The 19,618-nt window shown below is 32.2% G+C and overlaps 3 protein-coding genes and 1 long non-coding RNA gene across 5 annotated transcripts; all 4 read left to right on the top strand.

The window, feature by feature from the left end:
* Window positions 1–392: 392 nt before the first annotated feature.
* LOC127136172 (uncharacterized) lies at window positions 393–3,615 on the top strand. The gene is made up of 5 exons (XM_051062765.1): window positions 393–402; window positions 485–678; window positions 2,189–2,503; window positions 2,618–2,942; window positions 3,038–3,615. Exons 1-5 carry the CDS (start codon window positions 393–395, stop codon window positions 3,613–3,615), a joined length of 1,422 nt encoding a protein of 473 aa, XP_050918722.1.
* A 4,399-nt stretch (window positions 3,616–8,014) lies between these two features.
* Window positions 8,015–8,721, top strand: LOC127136171 (uncharacterized). Its single transcript, XM_051062764.1, has 2 exons — window positions 8,015–8,314; window positions 8,422–8,721. Exons 1-2 carry the CDS (start codon window positions 8,015–8,017, stop codon window positions 8,719–8,721), a joined length of 600 nt encoding a protein of 199 aa, XP_050918721.1.
* Window positions 8,722–10,774: 2,053 nt separating this feature from the next.
* On the top strand, window positions 10,775–13,894 carry LOC127073631 (serine/threonine protein phosphatase 2A 57 kDa regulatory subunit B' kappa isoform). Of its 2 annotated transcripts, none has more exons than XM_051014804.1 (3): window positions 10,775–11,038; window positions 11,776–12,971; window positions 13,088–13,894. In XM_051014804.1, exons 2-3 carry the CDS (start codon window positions 11,808–11,810, stop codon window positions 13,454–13,456), a joined length of 1,533 nt encoding a protein of 510 aa, XP_050870761.1. In that variant the 5' UTR covers window positions 10,775–11,038; window positions 11,776–11,807; the 3' UTR covers window positions 13,457–13,894. The 2 variants fall into 2 exon arrangements, with proteins under 2 accessions (XP_050870761.1, XP_050870762.1); XM_051014805.1 differs by lacking the exon at window positions 10,775–11,038 and adding an exon at window positions 11,126–11,483.
* A 1,760-nt stretch (window positions 13,895–15,654) lies between these two features.
* LOC127135241 (uncharacterized) lies at window positions 15,655–16,353 on the top strand. The gene is made up of 2 exons (XR_007808476.1): window positions 15,655–15,891; window positions 16,043–16,353. It is a non-coding gene; the product is annotated as an uncharacterized LOC127135241 (long non-coding RNA).
* The last annotated feature ends 3,265 nt before the right edge of the window (window positions 16,354–19,618 follow it).

Genomic DNA, 19,618 nt, shown 5'->3' with positions numbered 1-19,618 from the left:
GACATTTTATTAGTTTTGATTTAAAAACTTCTTATCTTTGGGTTTTGTTCTTACTTTTTCCCTTTTCCTTTGGAAACAATAAAAGCGCCATGACGACTCTTGTTTTATTGACGTTGAGCTAACCAATAGCTCAGTGGTCATGAATTTACCGTTACAAGGGTCGTAGGTTTATGGATCAATTGTACTATGATGGCATGTCTATTTATAGTAAAATGGGGTTTCCTGATTTATTCATAAGTTTTACTTGTAATCCAAATTGGCTTGAGATATAAAGAGTACTGACACCTCTTCATTTGAAAGCAGAAGATAAACCAAATGTTATTTCGAGGATATTCAAAATCAAGTTTGACCAATTACTTTCATATTTAACAAAGAATGGTGTGTTAGGCAAAATGCTTTCATGTAAGTAATATTTCTCAACCTTACTTTTTCTATATTTACCTTATACTAAATCTAAGTCATTATTTTTTGGTTTCTCATATAGATATGTACACTACTGAGTTTCAAAAGAGAGGGTTGCCACATGCACATATCTTGATATTTTTGCATCCTTCTAACAAGTATCCAAGACCTGAAGATATTGACAAAATTATTAGTGTTGAAGTTTCCGATCCTTTGAAAGACCCAAAGTTGTACAATTTGGTTAAAACTCACATGGTTCATGGTCCTTGCGGTTTGGTAAATCTGAATTCACCTTGCATGAAAGACATGAAATGCTCCAAGTATTACCCAAAAAAATTCCAATCTTCAACAATAGTCGATCAAGATGGCTATCCAAATATAGGAGAAGAGACAATGGACACACAATTGAGAAAAACAGAATCATCCTTCATAGTGTTCATGTAGTTCCTCACAATCCAAGTTTATTATTGAAGTATGAAACCTATATCAACATGGAATGGTTAAATTAAAGTACTTAGATTAAATACTTATTCAAGTACATAAACAAAGGTTCATATCAAATTTTTGTTGTTATTCAACCTTCTGACAACAACACATGTGGTGAGAAAAATAACATTGACGAAATCAAGCAATATCTAGATTGTCTATACATCTCCCCAAGTGAAGCATGTTGGAGGATATTTTCATATTCTATACACACGGTAGGAAGTCAGCTGTTGAGAGATTGAATTTTCACATGGAAGGAGAAAATTTTGTTTATTATAAAGACTTCAAGTAAATTAGGAATGTTTTACTCAAACCAAGTGTAAATGAATCAATGTTTACAACATGGTTTGAGGTAATTAAAAAGTATGAAGATACACGATTGTTAACATATGGTGACTTTGTCTCTAAGTTTGTTTACCATAAACGAAGTAGGAGTTTGAAACATTGGAAAAGAGGGTATACCATTGGTCGTCTTATTTGGGTTCCTCATAGCACAGGTGAATTATTTTATTTAAGGATGATGTTGACTTTTAATAAAGGGACCTTAAGTTACAAAGATATCAAATTTGTTGATGGTGTCCAACATAATTTTTTTAAAGAAACATGCTTTGCTATGGGATTCTTACAAGATGATAGAGAATTTATTGAGGCAATTAAATAGGCACATGTTTGGGGTTCTGGTGTTTTTTTACGGAAGTTGTTTGTTACTATGTTGTTATCATCATCAATGAATAGATCCGCACATGTTTGGAATAATTCATGGTTATACTTATTAGATGGTATTCTTTATGAACTTCGTATGTTGACAAGAAATCGAGGTACACTATTCATTTCATGGGTTTCTACTTTCTAATTCTTTACTTAGTATAACATATTGTTTTACCATAGGATTGACACTTACGGATGAGGAAATACAACAACTTACACCTATGGCTATTGAAACACAATTACAAAAAACAAGAAAAGTTTGAAGGACTACAAGCCAATGCCATATCCAAATGATTTTGTAATTTCCTTTCTTGGAAATAAGATTATTTATGATGAGAGACAGTATGATCCGATAGCTCAAGAACAATTGTATTTAAATTTACACGTATCTCGTACAGGTAAAATCAATTTGCCTTGATTAAATTTAACCAATTAATTTTTATGTTGATCATACTAACCTTTTTGTTATGATGATGATATATGTAGATGAGTAAATAAATATTTTTGAAGAAATAATGGAAGTTGTAGACAAACAAAGAGGTGGTGTGTTTTTTTATATGGCTATTGTGGAACAGGTAAAACATTTATGTAGAACACTTTGTCAACTGCACTTTATGCTAAAAGAAAAATTGTATTGTGTGTTGCCTCAAGTGGGATTGCAAGTTTATTGTTTCCAGGTGGAAGAACAACTCATTCTAAATTTAAGATTTCAGTCCCTACTTTGGAATCTTCCATTTGCAACAATGACAAAAAAGATGAACTTGTTGATCTTTTAAAGTTGACTGATCTAATCATATGGGATGAGGCTCATATGGCTAACAAGTTTTGCTTTGAGGCCCTTGACAAATCTTTGCAAGATATTATGAGTGAAACTACTGAAGCATCTGACAAAATATTTGGAAGGAAGGTTGTTTTTTTGTGTGGTGATTTCAGATAAATTCTTTCTGTTATACCAAGAGGTACTAGATCATACATTATTCATGCAACCATCAATGCTTCATATATATGAGATTATTGCAAGGTACTGAAACTTACTAAGAACACGTGGTTGCAAAAAGGAACAATGACATCTACCGCAAATAACATTCAAACTTTTTCTGAGTGGATCTTGAAAATTGGAGATGGGAGAATGTATGAACCAAATGATGGTTATGTTGAAATTTCAATTCCCCAAGAGTTTCTAATTTCTAATTTTTCAGATCCTATTGAGGCTATTATTAAAATTATCTACCATGATCTCATTCATAACTATCATGATTCCAATTACCTTCAAAGTCGTGCAATTTTGGCTTCAACTATTGAAGTATTGGATGATATCAATCAATACATCACAAACCTTCTTCCAGGTACTATTCATACTTTCATACTATATTTAATTTCATAACTTATGTATTCCTATTATTATCATTGAACCTAAATATATTTATTTTTTTATTTTAAGGAGAAGAAAATGAATACTTTAGTAGCGATTTTGTAGATAGATTTGAAACAACTGATTTTGATGCATTTGAACACTTGATACATGAATTCTTGAATGCTCTTAAAATATCAGGTATGCCTAATCATTTAATAAAGTTGAAAATTGGGACCACAATTATGTTGTTACGCAACTTGGATCAATCTGAAGGATTATGCAATGGTACACGACTCACTGTAACAAGACTTGATAATCATGTCATTGAAGCTAAGATCATTTCTGGAAAGAATATTGGTAACATCATTTATATTCTAAGAATGTCTTTTTCCCCCTCACAATCAGCATGGCCTTTTAAGTTGGTGAGAAGGCAATTTCCAATTATTGTTTCTTTTGCTATGACAATTAACAAATCTCAGGGTCAATCTTTAGACAAAGTTGGTTTGTACTTACCAAAAGATGTTTTCAGTCATGGTCAATTGTATGTCGCACTTTCTAGAGTTAAGACTAATGAAAGTCTTAAGATTTTGATTAATGACAAAGATAAACAGGTTATGCATATTACCACTAATGTTGTCTTCAAGGAAGTTTTTCACAACATTTAATAGGTATTTTAAAACAAGTTATTTTTTATCATCTATTGCTCAATAGGTATCCCAAGTTGTCATCTAATGTAAATGTCTTTTTTTACATGTTAAATCATTTTGTTCATTATGGACATTCATGGTTCAAAATCTACACAAAACTCAAGAATGATTGTAACACATGTTGTATTTTCATTTCTTTGTTGTCTTTTTTTTTTTAACATTGTTACTCAAATTTACCACTATATTTTGTGTAAACATATTACATATCTTTTGTTTTCCATTTTGATTTCATCATTCGATATTATATTTACCAAATTACATTTAACATTCTTTTAGACATATTTCTTATAAATTTATATCTAAATTCTCAAAATTAATTTACCCGTGCGGGAGCACGAATATTATACTAGTTTTTATCTAATAATATTATTTAATGTCAATATTGTTTCTTCATTTAGATCATGTAATTGATCATACACACCATATTCCAATAATATTGAACAAACAATTCATTGACAATATTATGTATTGCCCGTAAACTAACCTAAAGGGAGTAATTCTTGTGGCCCCCATAGATGAATTCATGTAAACCTATAACACTTGATTTATATTTTAGTGTCAATTTTTGAGGTCTATGATTAAGAATTTTTTTAGTCAAACTAATTAAGATTGTATTAATTGATTCGACTTGCAAATTTTATTAAGTATAATAAGTTATTGAAGCCATTTTCTTTGAGCACTATTGTTTCGACTTGCAAATTTTATTAATTGATTCATCATATTTTTACAATTTTCTTACCAATAAACACGGTTCTTCCTTTTGTGATTAAAGTTTAGGGAGTCTCGAAACAATAAGCAATGTGATCTTCAATGATGTATACTTTCAGTGGAATAGATTCCGCATATTTAGAAATATATTTTACAAACACTATATATGCTTAAGACCTTATAGAATGTTGGATGTATTTGGCCAATAAAGTCTAGAGAACATCCTCAAAATGGTCAAGGTTTGAGGACTGAGTTAACTTATTTGTTGGCACATGTTTTACATTGACAATTTTTTTACACTATTCACATCCTTTAGCAAACTTGAAGCAATCCATATCCATAGTAAGAAAAAAAAGCTTTGTTGCTTTAAAACCCACATCATGTTCTCTCTTGATTGATGTGCTTCACAAATACTTTCATGCACTTCGACTAAGTTTGTATAAGCCTTTTTTTTTTCTTCTAAACGTCTTTCCAAGTTCCAAATTGATATATACTTATAGATTTCATCATCAAGTATTGTGTAAAATATTGCCTTATATTTCAAAATAATCACAATTCAAACTATAATTTCTTAAGTCTTCTATAACACTCTTTCTCCAATCCCCTTGATTTATTTCATTCGCGTTCATCACTTCAAATACTGCTCTTCAAATTGTTACCACTTCATGGAAATACTTTCTTAATATTTTATATCTAGAAGAATTTTAATTCAAATTTTTTTCTTGGAAATTCTTGATTGAAGAAATATATACCAATTTTCACTTCTTTTAATTTAGATAAAATTTTCAAGAAAAATAATACCTTAGCAAATGTGTTTTTTTAAACATTTATGTACTTTATGTTAAATATGCTTGGAGCTCAATCCCAAAAGTTATCTTAAAGGGTGAGGTTGGCCTCACATATTTATACAATCAACAATCCAGAAATTTAAACAATCTGAAACTTCAAACAAACTCCAACATCACAAATACCAACTTCAACACTCATTCTCATACCTAGCGTGGTTCTTGATTAAATGCTCATATTGTAGTCCTTAACCCGACTCTTATACAATGTTAAATACAATTGAATCTCATCCCTGAAAGGTAGCTTAAAGGGTGAAGTTGCCCTCACATATTTATACACCCAACAATCTGGGAACCTAAATAATATGGAACTTCAAACAAACTCCAACAACACAAATACAAACTTCAACACCCACCCTCACGCCTAGCATGGTCCTGGGTCAAATGCCCATATTCCAGTCCTTAACCCGACTCTGATACCATGTTAAATATACTTAGATCTCATCTCTCAAAAGCTATCTCAAAAGGGTGAGGTTGCCCTCACATATTTATACATCTAACAATCTAGGAACCTAAACAATGTGGAACTTTAAACAAACTCCAACAACACAAATACCAATTTCAACACTTTATTCAATTAACTGATTACCAACTTAGAAATTCTCTTACATTCTTTTAGATAGAAGTTCTATAAATATAGTACTCATTATCGGGACCCATCAACATGGTAATGTCTTCTTCATCCACATTGTACATAAAGATCTTACTTATGACTTCTCATCCGATATGGAACTCAGATTACAATGTTCATGATGAACTGACGGATGATTGCATGATAGTCAATGTCATGACGTTCTTGTTTGGCATTGGGGAATTTACATGTAAACACTCATATATTCAAGTTAGTGACTATCAAATGTGAGAGGTATTTTATGGATAAAAAATATGTACTTTTAGTGTTGACAGTGTTAAGTTTATCTAATCTTAAAATTATGGTATTGGCCTTTCTAACACATGCATAATTCTAGAGTAGAATAAATTCAATGTCATTTAAAAATGAAATTGTTATTAAGAATATTTTGATCCCAACAATTATTTTATTTGTTAATGATATACCTAACTCCACTATTTTTTTTCAAGAATTTTTGTGTTAAGAGTTTAAACTCATTTTAATTAGTTTTATTCCTATTTCCTATACACCACTACAATCGTGTTTTAGAATCCAACTTGCATGATGAATGCTCCTCTACATATATCTAGGCCTTTTTTTTTTACAATTCCTCTACAATATTGTTTGTTATGAGAATATTTATCTACTTAGTGAAATACTAGTGTATAACAAGTTTCTTCTGAACATCATCTCTCATTTGTTTGTATTAATTTTATCCCCAACGTTTCTTCATAAGTGTTGATAATTTAAAGTAAAATCTTTGTTTTGTTTTCCTCTACTATGGAGAAGGGTTTCTAATATCAATTTGCATTTCTTTTGGGGAGAAGGGTTTTCTAATATCAATTTGAATTTCCTCATTGAACTTTTTCTTGATTTGTCATGTTTATTATATGAAAATTGACAGGGTTGTTTAAAGTGAATTGCTCTTAAAAAAATCCGTTAACACTTGTTGGATCTCTTTTGCTTCTTACATGGTACCAACATTTGGTTTATTAATAGACCAATCCACTTTCTTTTCTTCTTTGGCTTAGTTTTTATGGAATATTTTTGTATTTTGATCCTTTTCTATCAATCATTGAACATTGCCTCTTTGATACCATCAAAGTTCTTCTTAATAGAGATTGTTGTCAAGTTTAAGCTGTAGAGATATACCATTAAAAAAGTGAAATAAGTTGATTAAATGTATGTGTGAAAAATGTTTAGATTATCAATATAAATATAAAAAAATCGGATAAAAAAATCTTAATTAACAACTTTTCCATCACAATTTTTTATCATCTATATCCTATTTCCTAATCATATTTCATTTATTTATTTACTATATTTTCATCTTTGTCATGCCTAGCATAAAAGTGTAATTTTTTTCCTTCACGATATATTTATGACCGCATTATACTTTCATCCTCCTATATTTTTGTTTGAATTTATTTACCTTTACATTGTTTGGTTCTAGTATCGTGATTAGATAGAAAGTTAGAAGGAAAGAAAATTTGTTGAAATATACGTTTCCACTGTTTGAATGCAATGTTAGAGAGGAAAGAAAGTAGTTTTATGTGAGTCCCACTTCAAAAAACTCTCTCCAAATATGAAAAAAGTATTAATTATTAATTCAATTTTGTAAAAATACAAAAATACCCTTAACTTTTGAAAAAAAATCATTATTTACATTTTTTTACTTCATCAATTAATTTGTTTTTCATTTATATTACATATGCCTTCGAGCATGATATATCAATCTAAAAAACATCATCACAACATTGTATTTAAAAAAATATACATATTAGTCATTTTTTTAATACATTGGTTATACATAATTTAAGTTTATATAAAATAATAAAATAAATATTGTTTAATAATAATAAAAAATTATTCGGCGATCCTCTTACTTTTTCACCATTTTATTCTTTCGTCTTACTTTCTTTCCTTCTATTTTCTTTTCTTATCTAAACAAATATTTGTATTTAGAGTGATGCTTTCCCTTACTTTTCAATTTTCAACTTACAATTTGGAGAACTTGACTAATTTTAGATATGTGACTTTTTAAAAAGTGAACTTATCGGGGTGGGTTGACAGTGTGGAGTTAGTTAAGTTGGAAGTGCGGAAGCATTTCAAAGCTAGATTCCTTGTGACCAATGATAGAAGACTGAGCTTCTCATGTCTTGTGTTCAGTCAATTATCGGGGGAGGACGGTTTCATGTTGGAAGCTTTGTTCTCGTTGGAGGGGATAAAAGAGGTTAATTTGGAGAATTTTGTCAATAAATTCTATAGGCAGACAGTTCTCCCTAAAGCGGTAACCGCTTCCTTTATTTCTTTTACCCCTAAGACAAATAATCCTCAATCTCTCAACGATTATAGGCATATTTATCTTATTGGGAGTCTTTACTATATTCTTTCAAAATTGCTAGCTTCGAGGCTTAAAAAGGCGCTGCCCAAGTTAATTTCCAGTTCTCAAACAACTTTTCTTCTTATGAGGCTAATGGTAGATGTGGTTTTGGTAATTAATGAGTTGGTGGATTTTGCGAAGCGTCATAAGAAGAGTTGTATGTTGGTGAAGGTGGATTTTGAAAAAGCTTGCGATTATGTGTCATGGAACTTTCTTAGAGCTATGATGCGGCGAATTTTGGCTCCAAATGGTTGGCCTGGATGGAAGGCCTTGTTTTCAATAGTTTCATGTCGACTTTGGAGAATGGTAGTCCCATAAAGAATTTCTCGGCTTCTAGAGGTTTACGTCAAGGTGACCCCTTATCCATGTTTCTTTTTATTATAGCGGAAGGCCTTTCGGGGATGTTAGGTAAAGCAAGGTCATTAGGTGAGTATCAAGGGTTTCGTTTGGATAGAAATATTCAGTTTGATCTTCTACAGTTTGCGGATGACACAATTATCGTTGGTGATGGTTCTTAGAATAACCTTTTGAGCATCAAAGCGCTTCTTATAGGCTTTGAATTAGTTCCGGGTTTGAAAGTGAACTTATCCAAAAATAAAATTCATTGTTAAAATCTTTCCTTAGAGGTGGTCGAAGCTACTTCATAATTTCCCTTTTGTGGAATTTGTACTTATTCCTTTATTTATTTATTTTGGTATTGATGTTAAGGTCGTTCTTGTCTAGGCTTAGAAAAAGGTTGTTGGGTTGGAAGAATAAAAAATTATCTATTGGAGGAAGGTTGACTCTGTTAAACGCAATTTTAGTCAATACTCAGATATTTCTTATTTCTTTTTATAAGGTACCGAAATGCATTATAAAGGAGATTATCAATTTATAGAGATCTTTTTTGTGGGGGTGGTTCTGATGTTGTAAAGAAGTTTAGTTTGATAAGTTGGTATAAAGTTTGCTTGCCGAATAAAGAAAGAGGCATAAGAGTTAAACGTTGGGGATGGAAAAGTATTGATTTTTGGAGATATCAATGGATTGAATCGGAACTGTCATGTAAGACTTTTCCTACTCTGTTTTCTTGTTTTGGGACTGTTTCTTTCAGCATTGCATATTGTGGGGCATGGACCGATTCGGGGTGGGTGTAGAATTTGTCGACGGCTCCGTATTCTCAGTTTATAGTAGCATGTACTACTATTGCCCAACACGACGATGCTACTGTTGATGCAGCGAATCTGCAGTTGTTTCTTTTCGATGCTTAGCCTATTCGGGGCATTTCGGATGTGGCAGTATGGAAATTTGATGTTAAAGGTTTTTCGATTAATTCTTATTATAAAAGGATTCAATTGATGCTGAATTCAAGACAGGTTATTCCTTCGGAATTTACGAAGGATGTTTGATCTCTTTGAAAAACTAAGGTTTCGAGTAAAGTGTTGATTTTTGGTTGGAGACTTCTTTTAAATAAGCTGTCGTCTAAGTTTGAATTGGCTAAGAGGGGGTTTTATATGGGCTGCATAATTTGATGTGCCCTATTTGTTTTCAAGGGGAGAAGGACATCAACCACTTGTTCCTTTCTTGTGTGGTGTCGAATTTTGTTTGGAATAAAATTTATATTTGGTTGGATTTGGAGGAGGTTTTGGAGATTGAGTCTCTTACGGAGAGACTCAGGGTGCTTAATCATAAAGTGACTATTAAATTTTGTTTGTACTCAAATTGGTTGTTTAGTTTAGCAATTTGTTGGACCATTTGGAGTTGTAGGAATGCAATGGGGGATTCTTTGTAATATTGATATGGTGGGGATGATCGATTTCTTTGCTTGGGAATGATTAGTTGCTTTTAACATTTTTAGTATGGCTAGAGGTTGGTTAGATTGGTGCGAGAATCCAGACTCTGACTTCAATTAATTTCTAGCTTTTTGCTTCTCTTTTGTTCTATATATTGGAGTAGGCATCCTTTGTAATTTTATCTAATATATTTGTTTTTTTTGCTTATAAAAAAAGTGTTCTCTTTCCTTTCCTTGTATTTTCTTATCCAAACAAATGTTTGTGTTTATGGTGATTCTTTCCCTCATTTTTTAATTTTGTTCTCTTCCGACACTCATTCCTAATTCTCAAATTCCAAATATCTAGCCTCGATTTTGCAAATTCAATTCTTTTCCAGTTTCACATTTTGTTCTTTTCCCACACTCATTCCTAACTCGCAAATTTCAAGTATCTAGCCTCAATTTTGCGAATTCAATTCTTTTCCATTTTCACATTTTGTTCTCTTCCCACACTCATTCCTAACTCTTAAATTTCAAATATCTAGCCTCGATTTTGCAAATTCAATTCTTTTCTATTTTCAAATTTTATTCTCTTCCCACACTCATTCCTAACTCTCAAATTCCAAATATCTAACCTTAATTTTACGAATTCAATTCTTTTTCAATTTCACTTTACTTAATGTATACATCCCAAATATCCACCTATTTTTCCGGTACATAAAAGTTTACAAATGTAAATATTGAATAAATTGAGGGTAATTCTGCAATAGTGTAAAAAAAGGTTTGAAGTTGGGTTCGGTGGTGTGATTGGACTCTTGTTATTGTTGTTGTGACGATTGTGTTTGTTTTGTTTATGAATATGAGTTAACAAAACAAACACATTTTAACATTAAAAACATCATAACATGTCCCATCGTTTATTCTCTTCAATCGAGGAACCAAAACTTTGAGCTTACTCACATCACTACCATTCATCCATTTTCATCATGAATCATTATTCATCATCAAAATCCTCTCTTTCTTTCTTCCATCATCAACCTTCCTCTAGCTAGTCTTCTTTCACTTTCTCAACTCCTCACACAAATCAGGTTTCTTGATCTTTCTCATCACTCACTCTTCTTGTTTTTAACTCTTGTTGTATTTTATCTTAATTGTTATGGAGTAAAGTTTATTTTTTTTATTTTTATTTTGAAATTTTATAGCTGGTTTGGTGAGGATCTTGTGAGGTACAATATCTTTAATGGTTCCTCAAGTGGTTGAGCTTGCTTTTTATCTTTTTTTCTTTTTCTTTCCATCTATCTATACACCCCAGATCTCAGTTTTTCCCACCCATTATTGATGTTACTGTAAAGTTTCAAAATTTGTGTTCTTCATTAATGGCCTGCTAGTTTCTAGATTTTACTTTCTCTTCTTCCTTTGATTTGCAGAAAGTTGTTAAGTTTAAGATGAGCTTGTTCTGGCTTTGTATTTGGAACAGTGTATCTTCAATTATTCTTTGTGTTTGGGAACTTATTTACCAAGATTCAACCAAATGTACTCAATTCTGTCATCTCTCTTGGAACAAATTGATACATAGTTGTTAGATCTGGCTAGGATTTTGTTCTTGTTCTCAAAACATATCCTTAAATATCATATTTCAATTATACCTATGTTTTGATTATCCTCAATTATACCTATGTTTTTCTCTCTTGATCTTGTATCTAAATATTCTGTCTTGTACAAGATTTTGTTAAATCAACTTAATGACTTCATAGGATTTGATTTTGAGCTTTAAAGTATTGGAAGATTTTTATTCTATGAACTGATTTGGATAAGTTGGATGCAGGTGTTATAGGCTAGGCTTGTAGCATTGCCACAATGATAAAGCAAATTCTTAGCAAATTGCCTAAGAAGTTACCGAAATCGGACTCATCAGATTCTGCAAAGAGTGATTCTGGCAATAGTACTACTAGTTTTGGGAACGTGTTTCAGTGCACGAATGTTGGAAGTACAATTTCGAGCAAATTAAATGTTGTGAAAAGGGTATCTTCTGTTGTTTTTCCTGCAAGTGTGAATTCCGGAGTGGAGGCGGTTGATCCTTCTCTATCGTTCAAAGATGTTTCGAATACGCAGAAACAAAGCCTTTTTATCAGTAAGTTGAACCTTTGCTGCAAAGTTTATGATATGAGTGATCCTGATAAGAACTGTAGTGAGCAAGATGTTAAACGGCAAACGTTGTTAGACCTTGTTGATTTTGTTTCATCTGGTTCTGTTAAGTTTACGGAACCAGCAATCGCCGCGTTGTGTAAAATGTGTGCGGCAAATTTGTTCAGGGTTTTTCCTCCTAAGTTTCGTTCGAGTAGTGGCGGTGGAGAAACAGAAGATGAAGAACCAATGTTTGATCCTGCTTGGTCTCACCTGCAAGTTGTTTATGATCTACTCCTTCAGTTCATCAATTACAATTCTCTTGATGTGAAGCTTGCGAAATCGCACGTAGATCATGCTTTTGTTTTAAGATTACTTGACCTTTTTGATTCTGAGGACCCTAGAGAAAGAGATTGTTTGAAAACAGTTCTGCATAGAATCTATGGGAAATTCATGGTTCATAGGCCGTTTATAAGGAAATCGGTTAGCAATATTATCTACCGGTTTGTTTTTGAGACCGAGCGGCATAGTGGAATTGCCGAGCTCTTGGAGATTTTCGGGAGCGTTATTAGTGGATTTGCCATGCCGTTGAAGGAAGAGCACAAAATATTTTTGTGGAAGGCTTTAATTCCTTTGCACAAACCGAAATCTATCGGAATTTACCATCAGCAGTTAACATATTGCATTGTACAGTTCATAGATAAGGATCAAAGATTGGCGAGCTCAGTGATAAAAGGACTATTGAAGTACTGGCCGGTTACAAATAGCCAAAAGGAGCTCATGTTCATGAGTGAGTTAGAAGAGGTTTTGGAAATGACTAGCATGGATGAATTCAAGAAGATTATGGTGCCGCTGTTTCGACGACTGGCTTGCTGCCTCACTAGCTCACATTACCAGGTTGTTTTTCTATGCCGATCATCTTTCTAGTTGCCTATATTGGCGTAATATATAGTTACTTATATGGCTATGATGAACGTCGTTTATAGCTTATACTGATGTATTTATTGATTCAGGTGGCGGAACGAGCTCATTTGCTATGGAACAACGAGCACATTCTGAATCTTATAACTCAAAACCGACAAGTGATTCTGCCTCTCGTCTTCTCAGCACTTGTACATAACTCACAGAATCACTGGAATCAAGCAGTGCTGAACCTAACTCAGAACATAAGGAAAATGCTATCTCAGATGGACGAGGAACTCGTACTCGCCTGCCAACGCAAGATCGAAGAGGAAAATTCAAAGTCAAGCGACGTAGCCGAGAGACGAAGAATAACATGGGAACGTCTAGAAGAAGCCGCTACCGGCGTCCAATCCATAAGCGGCGCTGAGATCTTACTCCAAGTAAAACCAGCTACTGCTACATGCTCAGTGGCATGCTAATTGAAACTTCTGAGTTATGTTGTTGAATGATTTGTAAGAGGTTGTTGGTTCTAATTTACATAGTGGTGTTTGTTTTTCAATGCAATGCATAAAACATATCATGATATCAACATCATCATCTAGTAGAAACAACAAACAACACAACATCTTCAAAACTTGTGTTGTTTTTGCTTAGGTGTTGCTGAGTAGGTGATATTTTGTTTTGTTTTGGAGGATTCATGAGGAAACATGTTACAGTGATGGTGGAGGGTGTTTATGTGTCGGTGGTTCATTCGTGCATGAAATGCAATTATATGATGATGCAGTGTCAGAAACAACAACTGTTTCATATTTTGTTACCTTATGGCCCACATTTTCCCTTGTCAATGTGCAAGAGTGTCATTGCTATTATGCTATTGCACTCATTGGCTACTATATGCTATGTGAATGTTTTATGCATTTCTCCTCCTAAATGCCAAGTCAGATTTTATGTGTATGTTCATTCATTCATTCCTTGTCTGTTTTACTACCTACTACTACTCTATTCATGTAAAAGCCTTTAGTGCTTCATTCCGGATTTTCAGGTTGGTAAAAGAAATAGTAAAAGAATGAGAGAAGGGACAATTATTTGGTTAAAGGGTATTGCTGTCCTATTTCACTTTATCTTTTCTTTCCAATAACAGCTAAAATTGTGCACAGTGTGAAAAGATAAACTTACATAACAGTTAAAATTGTGCACAAAGTTAAAGATAAATTCCCATAAAAGTGGATTAAAGAATGAGGTTTAAGAGAGTAAAAGTTAATTATGAATGCACATAATAATAAATAGTTATGTTTTTGTTCCTACTCACCTTTGTGTGAGTTCTTCTGAGTATTTATACACTATCTCTAGTTTTGATTCTTAAGCTAGGTGAGTTTTTTTTTTGGTATATCCGAACAGTAATTCTTAGTCAAGGCAAAAGGGTCTAACCCTCGAGGGTTGCTTAGGCTTGATCTCTGCATGACCATATAATGTTATCATTAAAATTTTTACATAGGATAATATATGACATGATGATATGTTTATAAGTGAAAGACGACTCTTATCTTATAAATCAGTTTTATAAGGTTGAGTTAGATTCAACCACCATTCTAAGATGGTATCAGAGTTGATTCAACTTTTGTTGGACAATCATTTATGTCCACGCTCTAGATACTTAGTCCTAGATGTGAGGATGCATTAGAATTTTGCTATTGGGTTATTAACCATTTATATCCAAATTCTAGATATTTAGTCTTGGATATGAGGAGAGATGTTGAGTCTTATATCAGATAATATATTGTTAGAAACTCATTAATTTCCCTTTAAGAAATTCACCAAAATCTATGAAAAATTCCGAACTGAATTTTGATGAACAAAAGTCAATCTTTCTGATTGATTACTCCTCTTGTTCTTCACTCTTCAATCGAGTGAATCAATAAACCTTGATAGCAAGATTTCGGTTCACAACGGTAATGAAAAAAACAAAATTGAATTGGGGAAGAAAGAGAGATTAGAGTTTTCGAATAAGGAAGAAGAAGAAGAAATTTATGTAGAGTAACTCTCTCTTCTCAAACTGAAATTTTATTCTAACTGTACAACTGCACTTCTGTTGTGTTATTTTATAATGATACGAGTTACTCCATATTTATAGGTTTTGGGCTTGCTTACTCCTCAAACAACACCTAAATATCTAATTTTACTAATACTACAAAATTAGACCTAAGTTGAAATTTCTATCGAAGTACGTTCGACAGCTATCACAATTCAATATTTCCTTGCTTATGTCTAACAATCTGCTTCGATACAAAGAATTACAATTCAATATATATATGACTTGATCATATATTTATGAATGAGGGACAATCTTCACCACTAATTTTATAAGACTGAATACGAGTGTTGTTTATAAAATATATTTTTTGTATTTATGAATTATTTTTCGTCTCATATATGGTTGGATGAGTGAGTGTTATTTATAAATTCTTTTTGGTTTGTCTCTGTTCTCAATGGAAATAGATTTTTTTTATGTGAATAGTTTTATTATTATTTTCTATTAAGTATTCCAAAGTCCAAGCAACCCTCCATTCAGACATAGAAAAGAAACGAAAAGTGTAGAATGGTAGAGAAGAAGTTTAGTTGATATAAAAGATATTATACGACTTGGGTGATGGCCCCATAACCCAACCACAAATACAATTACATGCCTCAACATACCACATAAATTGCAAGAAATTAAATAAATAAAAAACTTGCTATCACATTTTCACCCTCTATATATTGTGTATGTTTATACACCAATTTATTATTCCTCACTAACATAGTTATTCAATTATTCCCAAGGAAAAAAAATGGATGAACCTCTTGTACCCCAAGAGATGAGTTATGTGGAAAATGTTCACAAACGCCATGAAGAAAAAGGCTGTCTTTATGCTTGGTTTGTATAGTTAGCAATAACATTGTTGCTTTTGTTCTTTATTAACTATTTTTTGTTATTATTGTTGTCGCCACTTACCAAATACTACATCATTTTGGCCTCTTTCTTCTCAACATTAATAATTGTTTCATTTTTTTTTCTTTTTTCACAGCTTGTTTGCCTTATGTTGCTGCTTTTGTTGCTATGAGACATGTGAATGTTGTTTGGATGTGGCATGTTGTTGTTGCTCCTAGAAGGTTACAAATTTGATTCTATGTAATAGTTATGAATAAAGATTTAGTAGCATTTTCAGTGTGTTACTTTTGACTTATGGTTTTGGTTTTGGTTACTTTATGCTCAAGGAGGCATAGGCCTAATTTACTAGGATTCTTTTTCATGTTGGAATGTTTTTTACTTGGTGTGATGATAATTAATAACGGTGTGAATGTGAAATGAACAATGTGCATGAACATTTGTTGAAACTTTTTTGATTTGTGTCGGCTAAAGGTAAGCTGATTTTTCTGCAGGCTTATCAAATGGAGCCCTCTCTTGGTCAAGATGCAATAGTTTCTGTAAATTCAACTTTATTTTATATGGTTAATTTATACCACTCAATTTTTTAGTGGGTGAAAGTGATAAGTTATTTTTTTTTGAAAAAATATGTTCAGAAAATGAGAAATGGTAAGAATAAGAACAAAGACACATGATACAATAAAATAATGACTACAAAAACAAAACCTCACACATTGTGAGTCACTACAGCTTAGGGAATTGTATTTATTGCGGAAAAGGAAACCTTAAGATGATAAAACACACAATTTTATCTGATAACAAGGGAAAGAAAATCATATTTAAAACTGTTGAAACTTTAATATTATTAAAACACGAGTCATCATTGAGTTGATTCGTGAACCGACCATACTCAACATGTAACCCATCCAAACTACCGTAGTCAGACCTCCACCTCCATCGTGTCAAATTGGATTCCGCCGTCATCAATCGCTTATCCTTGGCTCTCTTGACCAACAGTGACTCACCAGATTGCCATTATGCGGCTTTTCCTTGTCATTGACTTCTGTTGATGGTTTTTGCGGCTCTAATGCCTTTGGTTTCTAACAATCACACAACTCGTTCTTCTCTCTTCATCATAAAGATTTTAAAGATTTTGAGGCACACTTCCATAAATCTCCACCTTGCCTCAAAACCGTCGGTGATGTTAATTTAACCATCAACCATCTTGTTGCTATCTCCAAAGTTGAATAATTATCCAAAAAATATTGATTAAGTCAAACCACATTTGAACTTTGATCTTTCCACTTGCATCAACTTGCATCCAATCACCTTTTACTACTTAGGTACTCTAGAAATCCCATAAATATGGATATTCAACCATCTTTGCCTTTATTTGCTTTTGATTGTTTCTCTAATTTCTTGAAAGTATTTGGTTATAAGTATTACAACCCTTCAACCACGTTAAAAGCATAAGAGATTAGATATCCGTAATTGTATCTTTAAGGTGGTATAATCTTTCTCCTAATTTTATCATGAGTCAACTGATAATTAAAAGTCACTCTAACTCTAAGTTGTCCCTCAATAATACTAGAAACAAGAGTCATAATTACCTAATCATCTCTAGTCTTACTAGTATGAATCTCCACGTCAAATTGAGTTTTCTTTACCATAGTTTTTGATTATTTTTACCCCCGGGTCTTTGCACTTCATCCTCATACGGGTTTCATCAAAAGTGACATTCCTGTTTATAATAAATTTTGATCTTTCGGGGAAAATCTTCCACGGTTTGTAACCCTTCAAACCTTTAAGATAACCAATGAAGACACACTTTACAACCCTAACATCAAGTTTGTCTTTCTTGATATGTGCAAATTCTAAAATTAAAAATCTTTAAATTTGAATAGTCTACCGGTTTCGAACTCTGAATTTTCATAGGTGTCTTGAAATTTATTCTAGTGAATGAACATCTGTTGATTAGATAAATTATTGTAGTAACTGCATCACCCCAAAAAATCTTTAGTAACTCTTCTTCCAACAGCATGCACCTTACCCTTTTCAAAATGGTCACGTTCATGCATTTTTCTTACCCTTTTTTTAAGTGTGCCAAAATAAGTTTTATGCCTCTTGATACCTTATTTCCCCCGAATTCAATATACTGCCATGAAACAAACTCCAAGCCACTATCTGGTCTCAATACATTCAATTTAGTTCTAAGTTGATTTTTTATAAGAGTATATCATTCAATATATATTTTAAAGGTATAAATTTTTCTTTTAAGGGTGTAGGCTCACACTCTTCTAAATAAATCATCAATAATATAGAGAAAATATAATTTATCCCATGCACACCACTCCTATATTTCACCTAATATTGTTTGCATGATATGTAATTACATAAAGATTTAATTCTTCAATTTCTCATTCCCTAGAAAACCTTGTTTAGCTAAACAAACCTCATTCACTTACACACCCTAACCTCAAACATTATAGCTTAATTTTTTTCATGAAAGTCTTGACTAGCCAATAATACATTAATAATAACAATAGAACCAACCAAAATATACAACCCATACATTTTGAATCATGTAGAAATATCAATGCACCATGCAAAATTTCAATACCTCACATCTAATTCTAGCACAATAGCCTAAAATATCAAACATGTTTATCATAAATAAATTCGCTTAAGTTCAAAGACATATCTCATTATCAATGCACCATACAAAATTGCAGTACCTCGCGTTCAATTCTAGTGCAATAGCCTAGAACATCAAACATTTTTATCGACAATAAATTTCTCTTATCAGGAACATATCTCATACTACATACAAGGAACTAATGATCATCAAACACTTAAACTTTGATTGTACTAATACCACGAGCTTTACAAACCTTATTGTTTTTTAGTCAAACAACTTCACCTTCTTTCAGCTCCAAAGTTTTAAAATATTATTTTCTTAAAAATATGTGATAAGAGCATCTTGAGCCCATTACACAACTCTTATCTTTCTCCAAACATAATACCACTAATGCACCAACACTTTGATAGTCATCTGCTTTTGAGGCAACCTTAATCTAAACATAATCACCCTTGCTCCTCTTTTTGAAACAATTATCATATACTTTCACAATTATTGACAACCTTCAAGTCTTTCATCTTTAATAACTACTTAGACCTTACATCTATTATGAATTTATCAGAGGTGATAATACTTTCCTTTCAATAAAGAAGGGCATTCTTGAAGTTCAGAGGATTTGGGTAATAATGAGCTTAAAAAAAGTAAAACATTATCCTCATCGTTAATTTTTGCCTCTATATTTTGATGGTCATCGATAATATTGTGAAATTATGCCAATCACTATACAATGGATATATTCTCTACCATACAAAAAAGAATAAACTTGTTTTAGAAAGAATATGTAATCCAATGACTTGGTCATATATAATGATTCAAGCTTGACCCACGTCTCAGCCACGATCTTCACCATAACGACTTTCCTAAGAACTTTACCTCCAATGCATAAAATAATGACACTTCTAGCATTATCCACCATCTTTGTCTTCTCAGTTTGTGTTAGGCTTGCCGACATCAATACCTTATCCTTCAATGCTTGGACACACCTTTGTTGAATTAAGATTGACTTCATATTCACCTTCAATCCAAAATCATTGCCTTTAAAAAACTTATTGATATCCTATTTATAACTAATGGTGGTCACTTATAGACTTAATCCTT

Source organism: Lathyrus oleraceus, chromosome 4 (assembly GCF_024323335.1).
Source record: "Lathyrus oleraceus cultivar Zhongwan6 chromosome 4, CAAS_Psat_ZW6_1.0, whole genome shotgun sequence".
Classification (NCBI taxonomy): domain Eukaryota; kingdom Viridiplantae; phylum Streptophyta; class Magnoliopsida; order Fabales; family Fabaceae; genus Lathyrus; species Lathyrus oleraceus.
The sequence above is the reverse complement of the archived record's forward strand: the minus strand, read 5'-3'. Positions and strand labels throughout refer to the sequence as shown.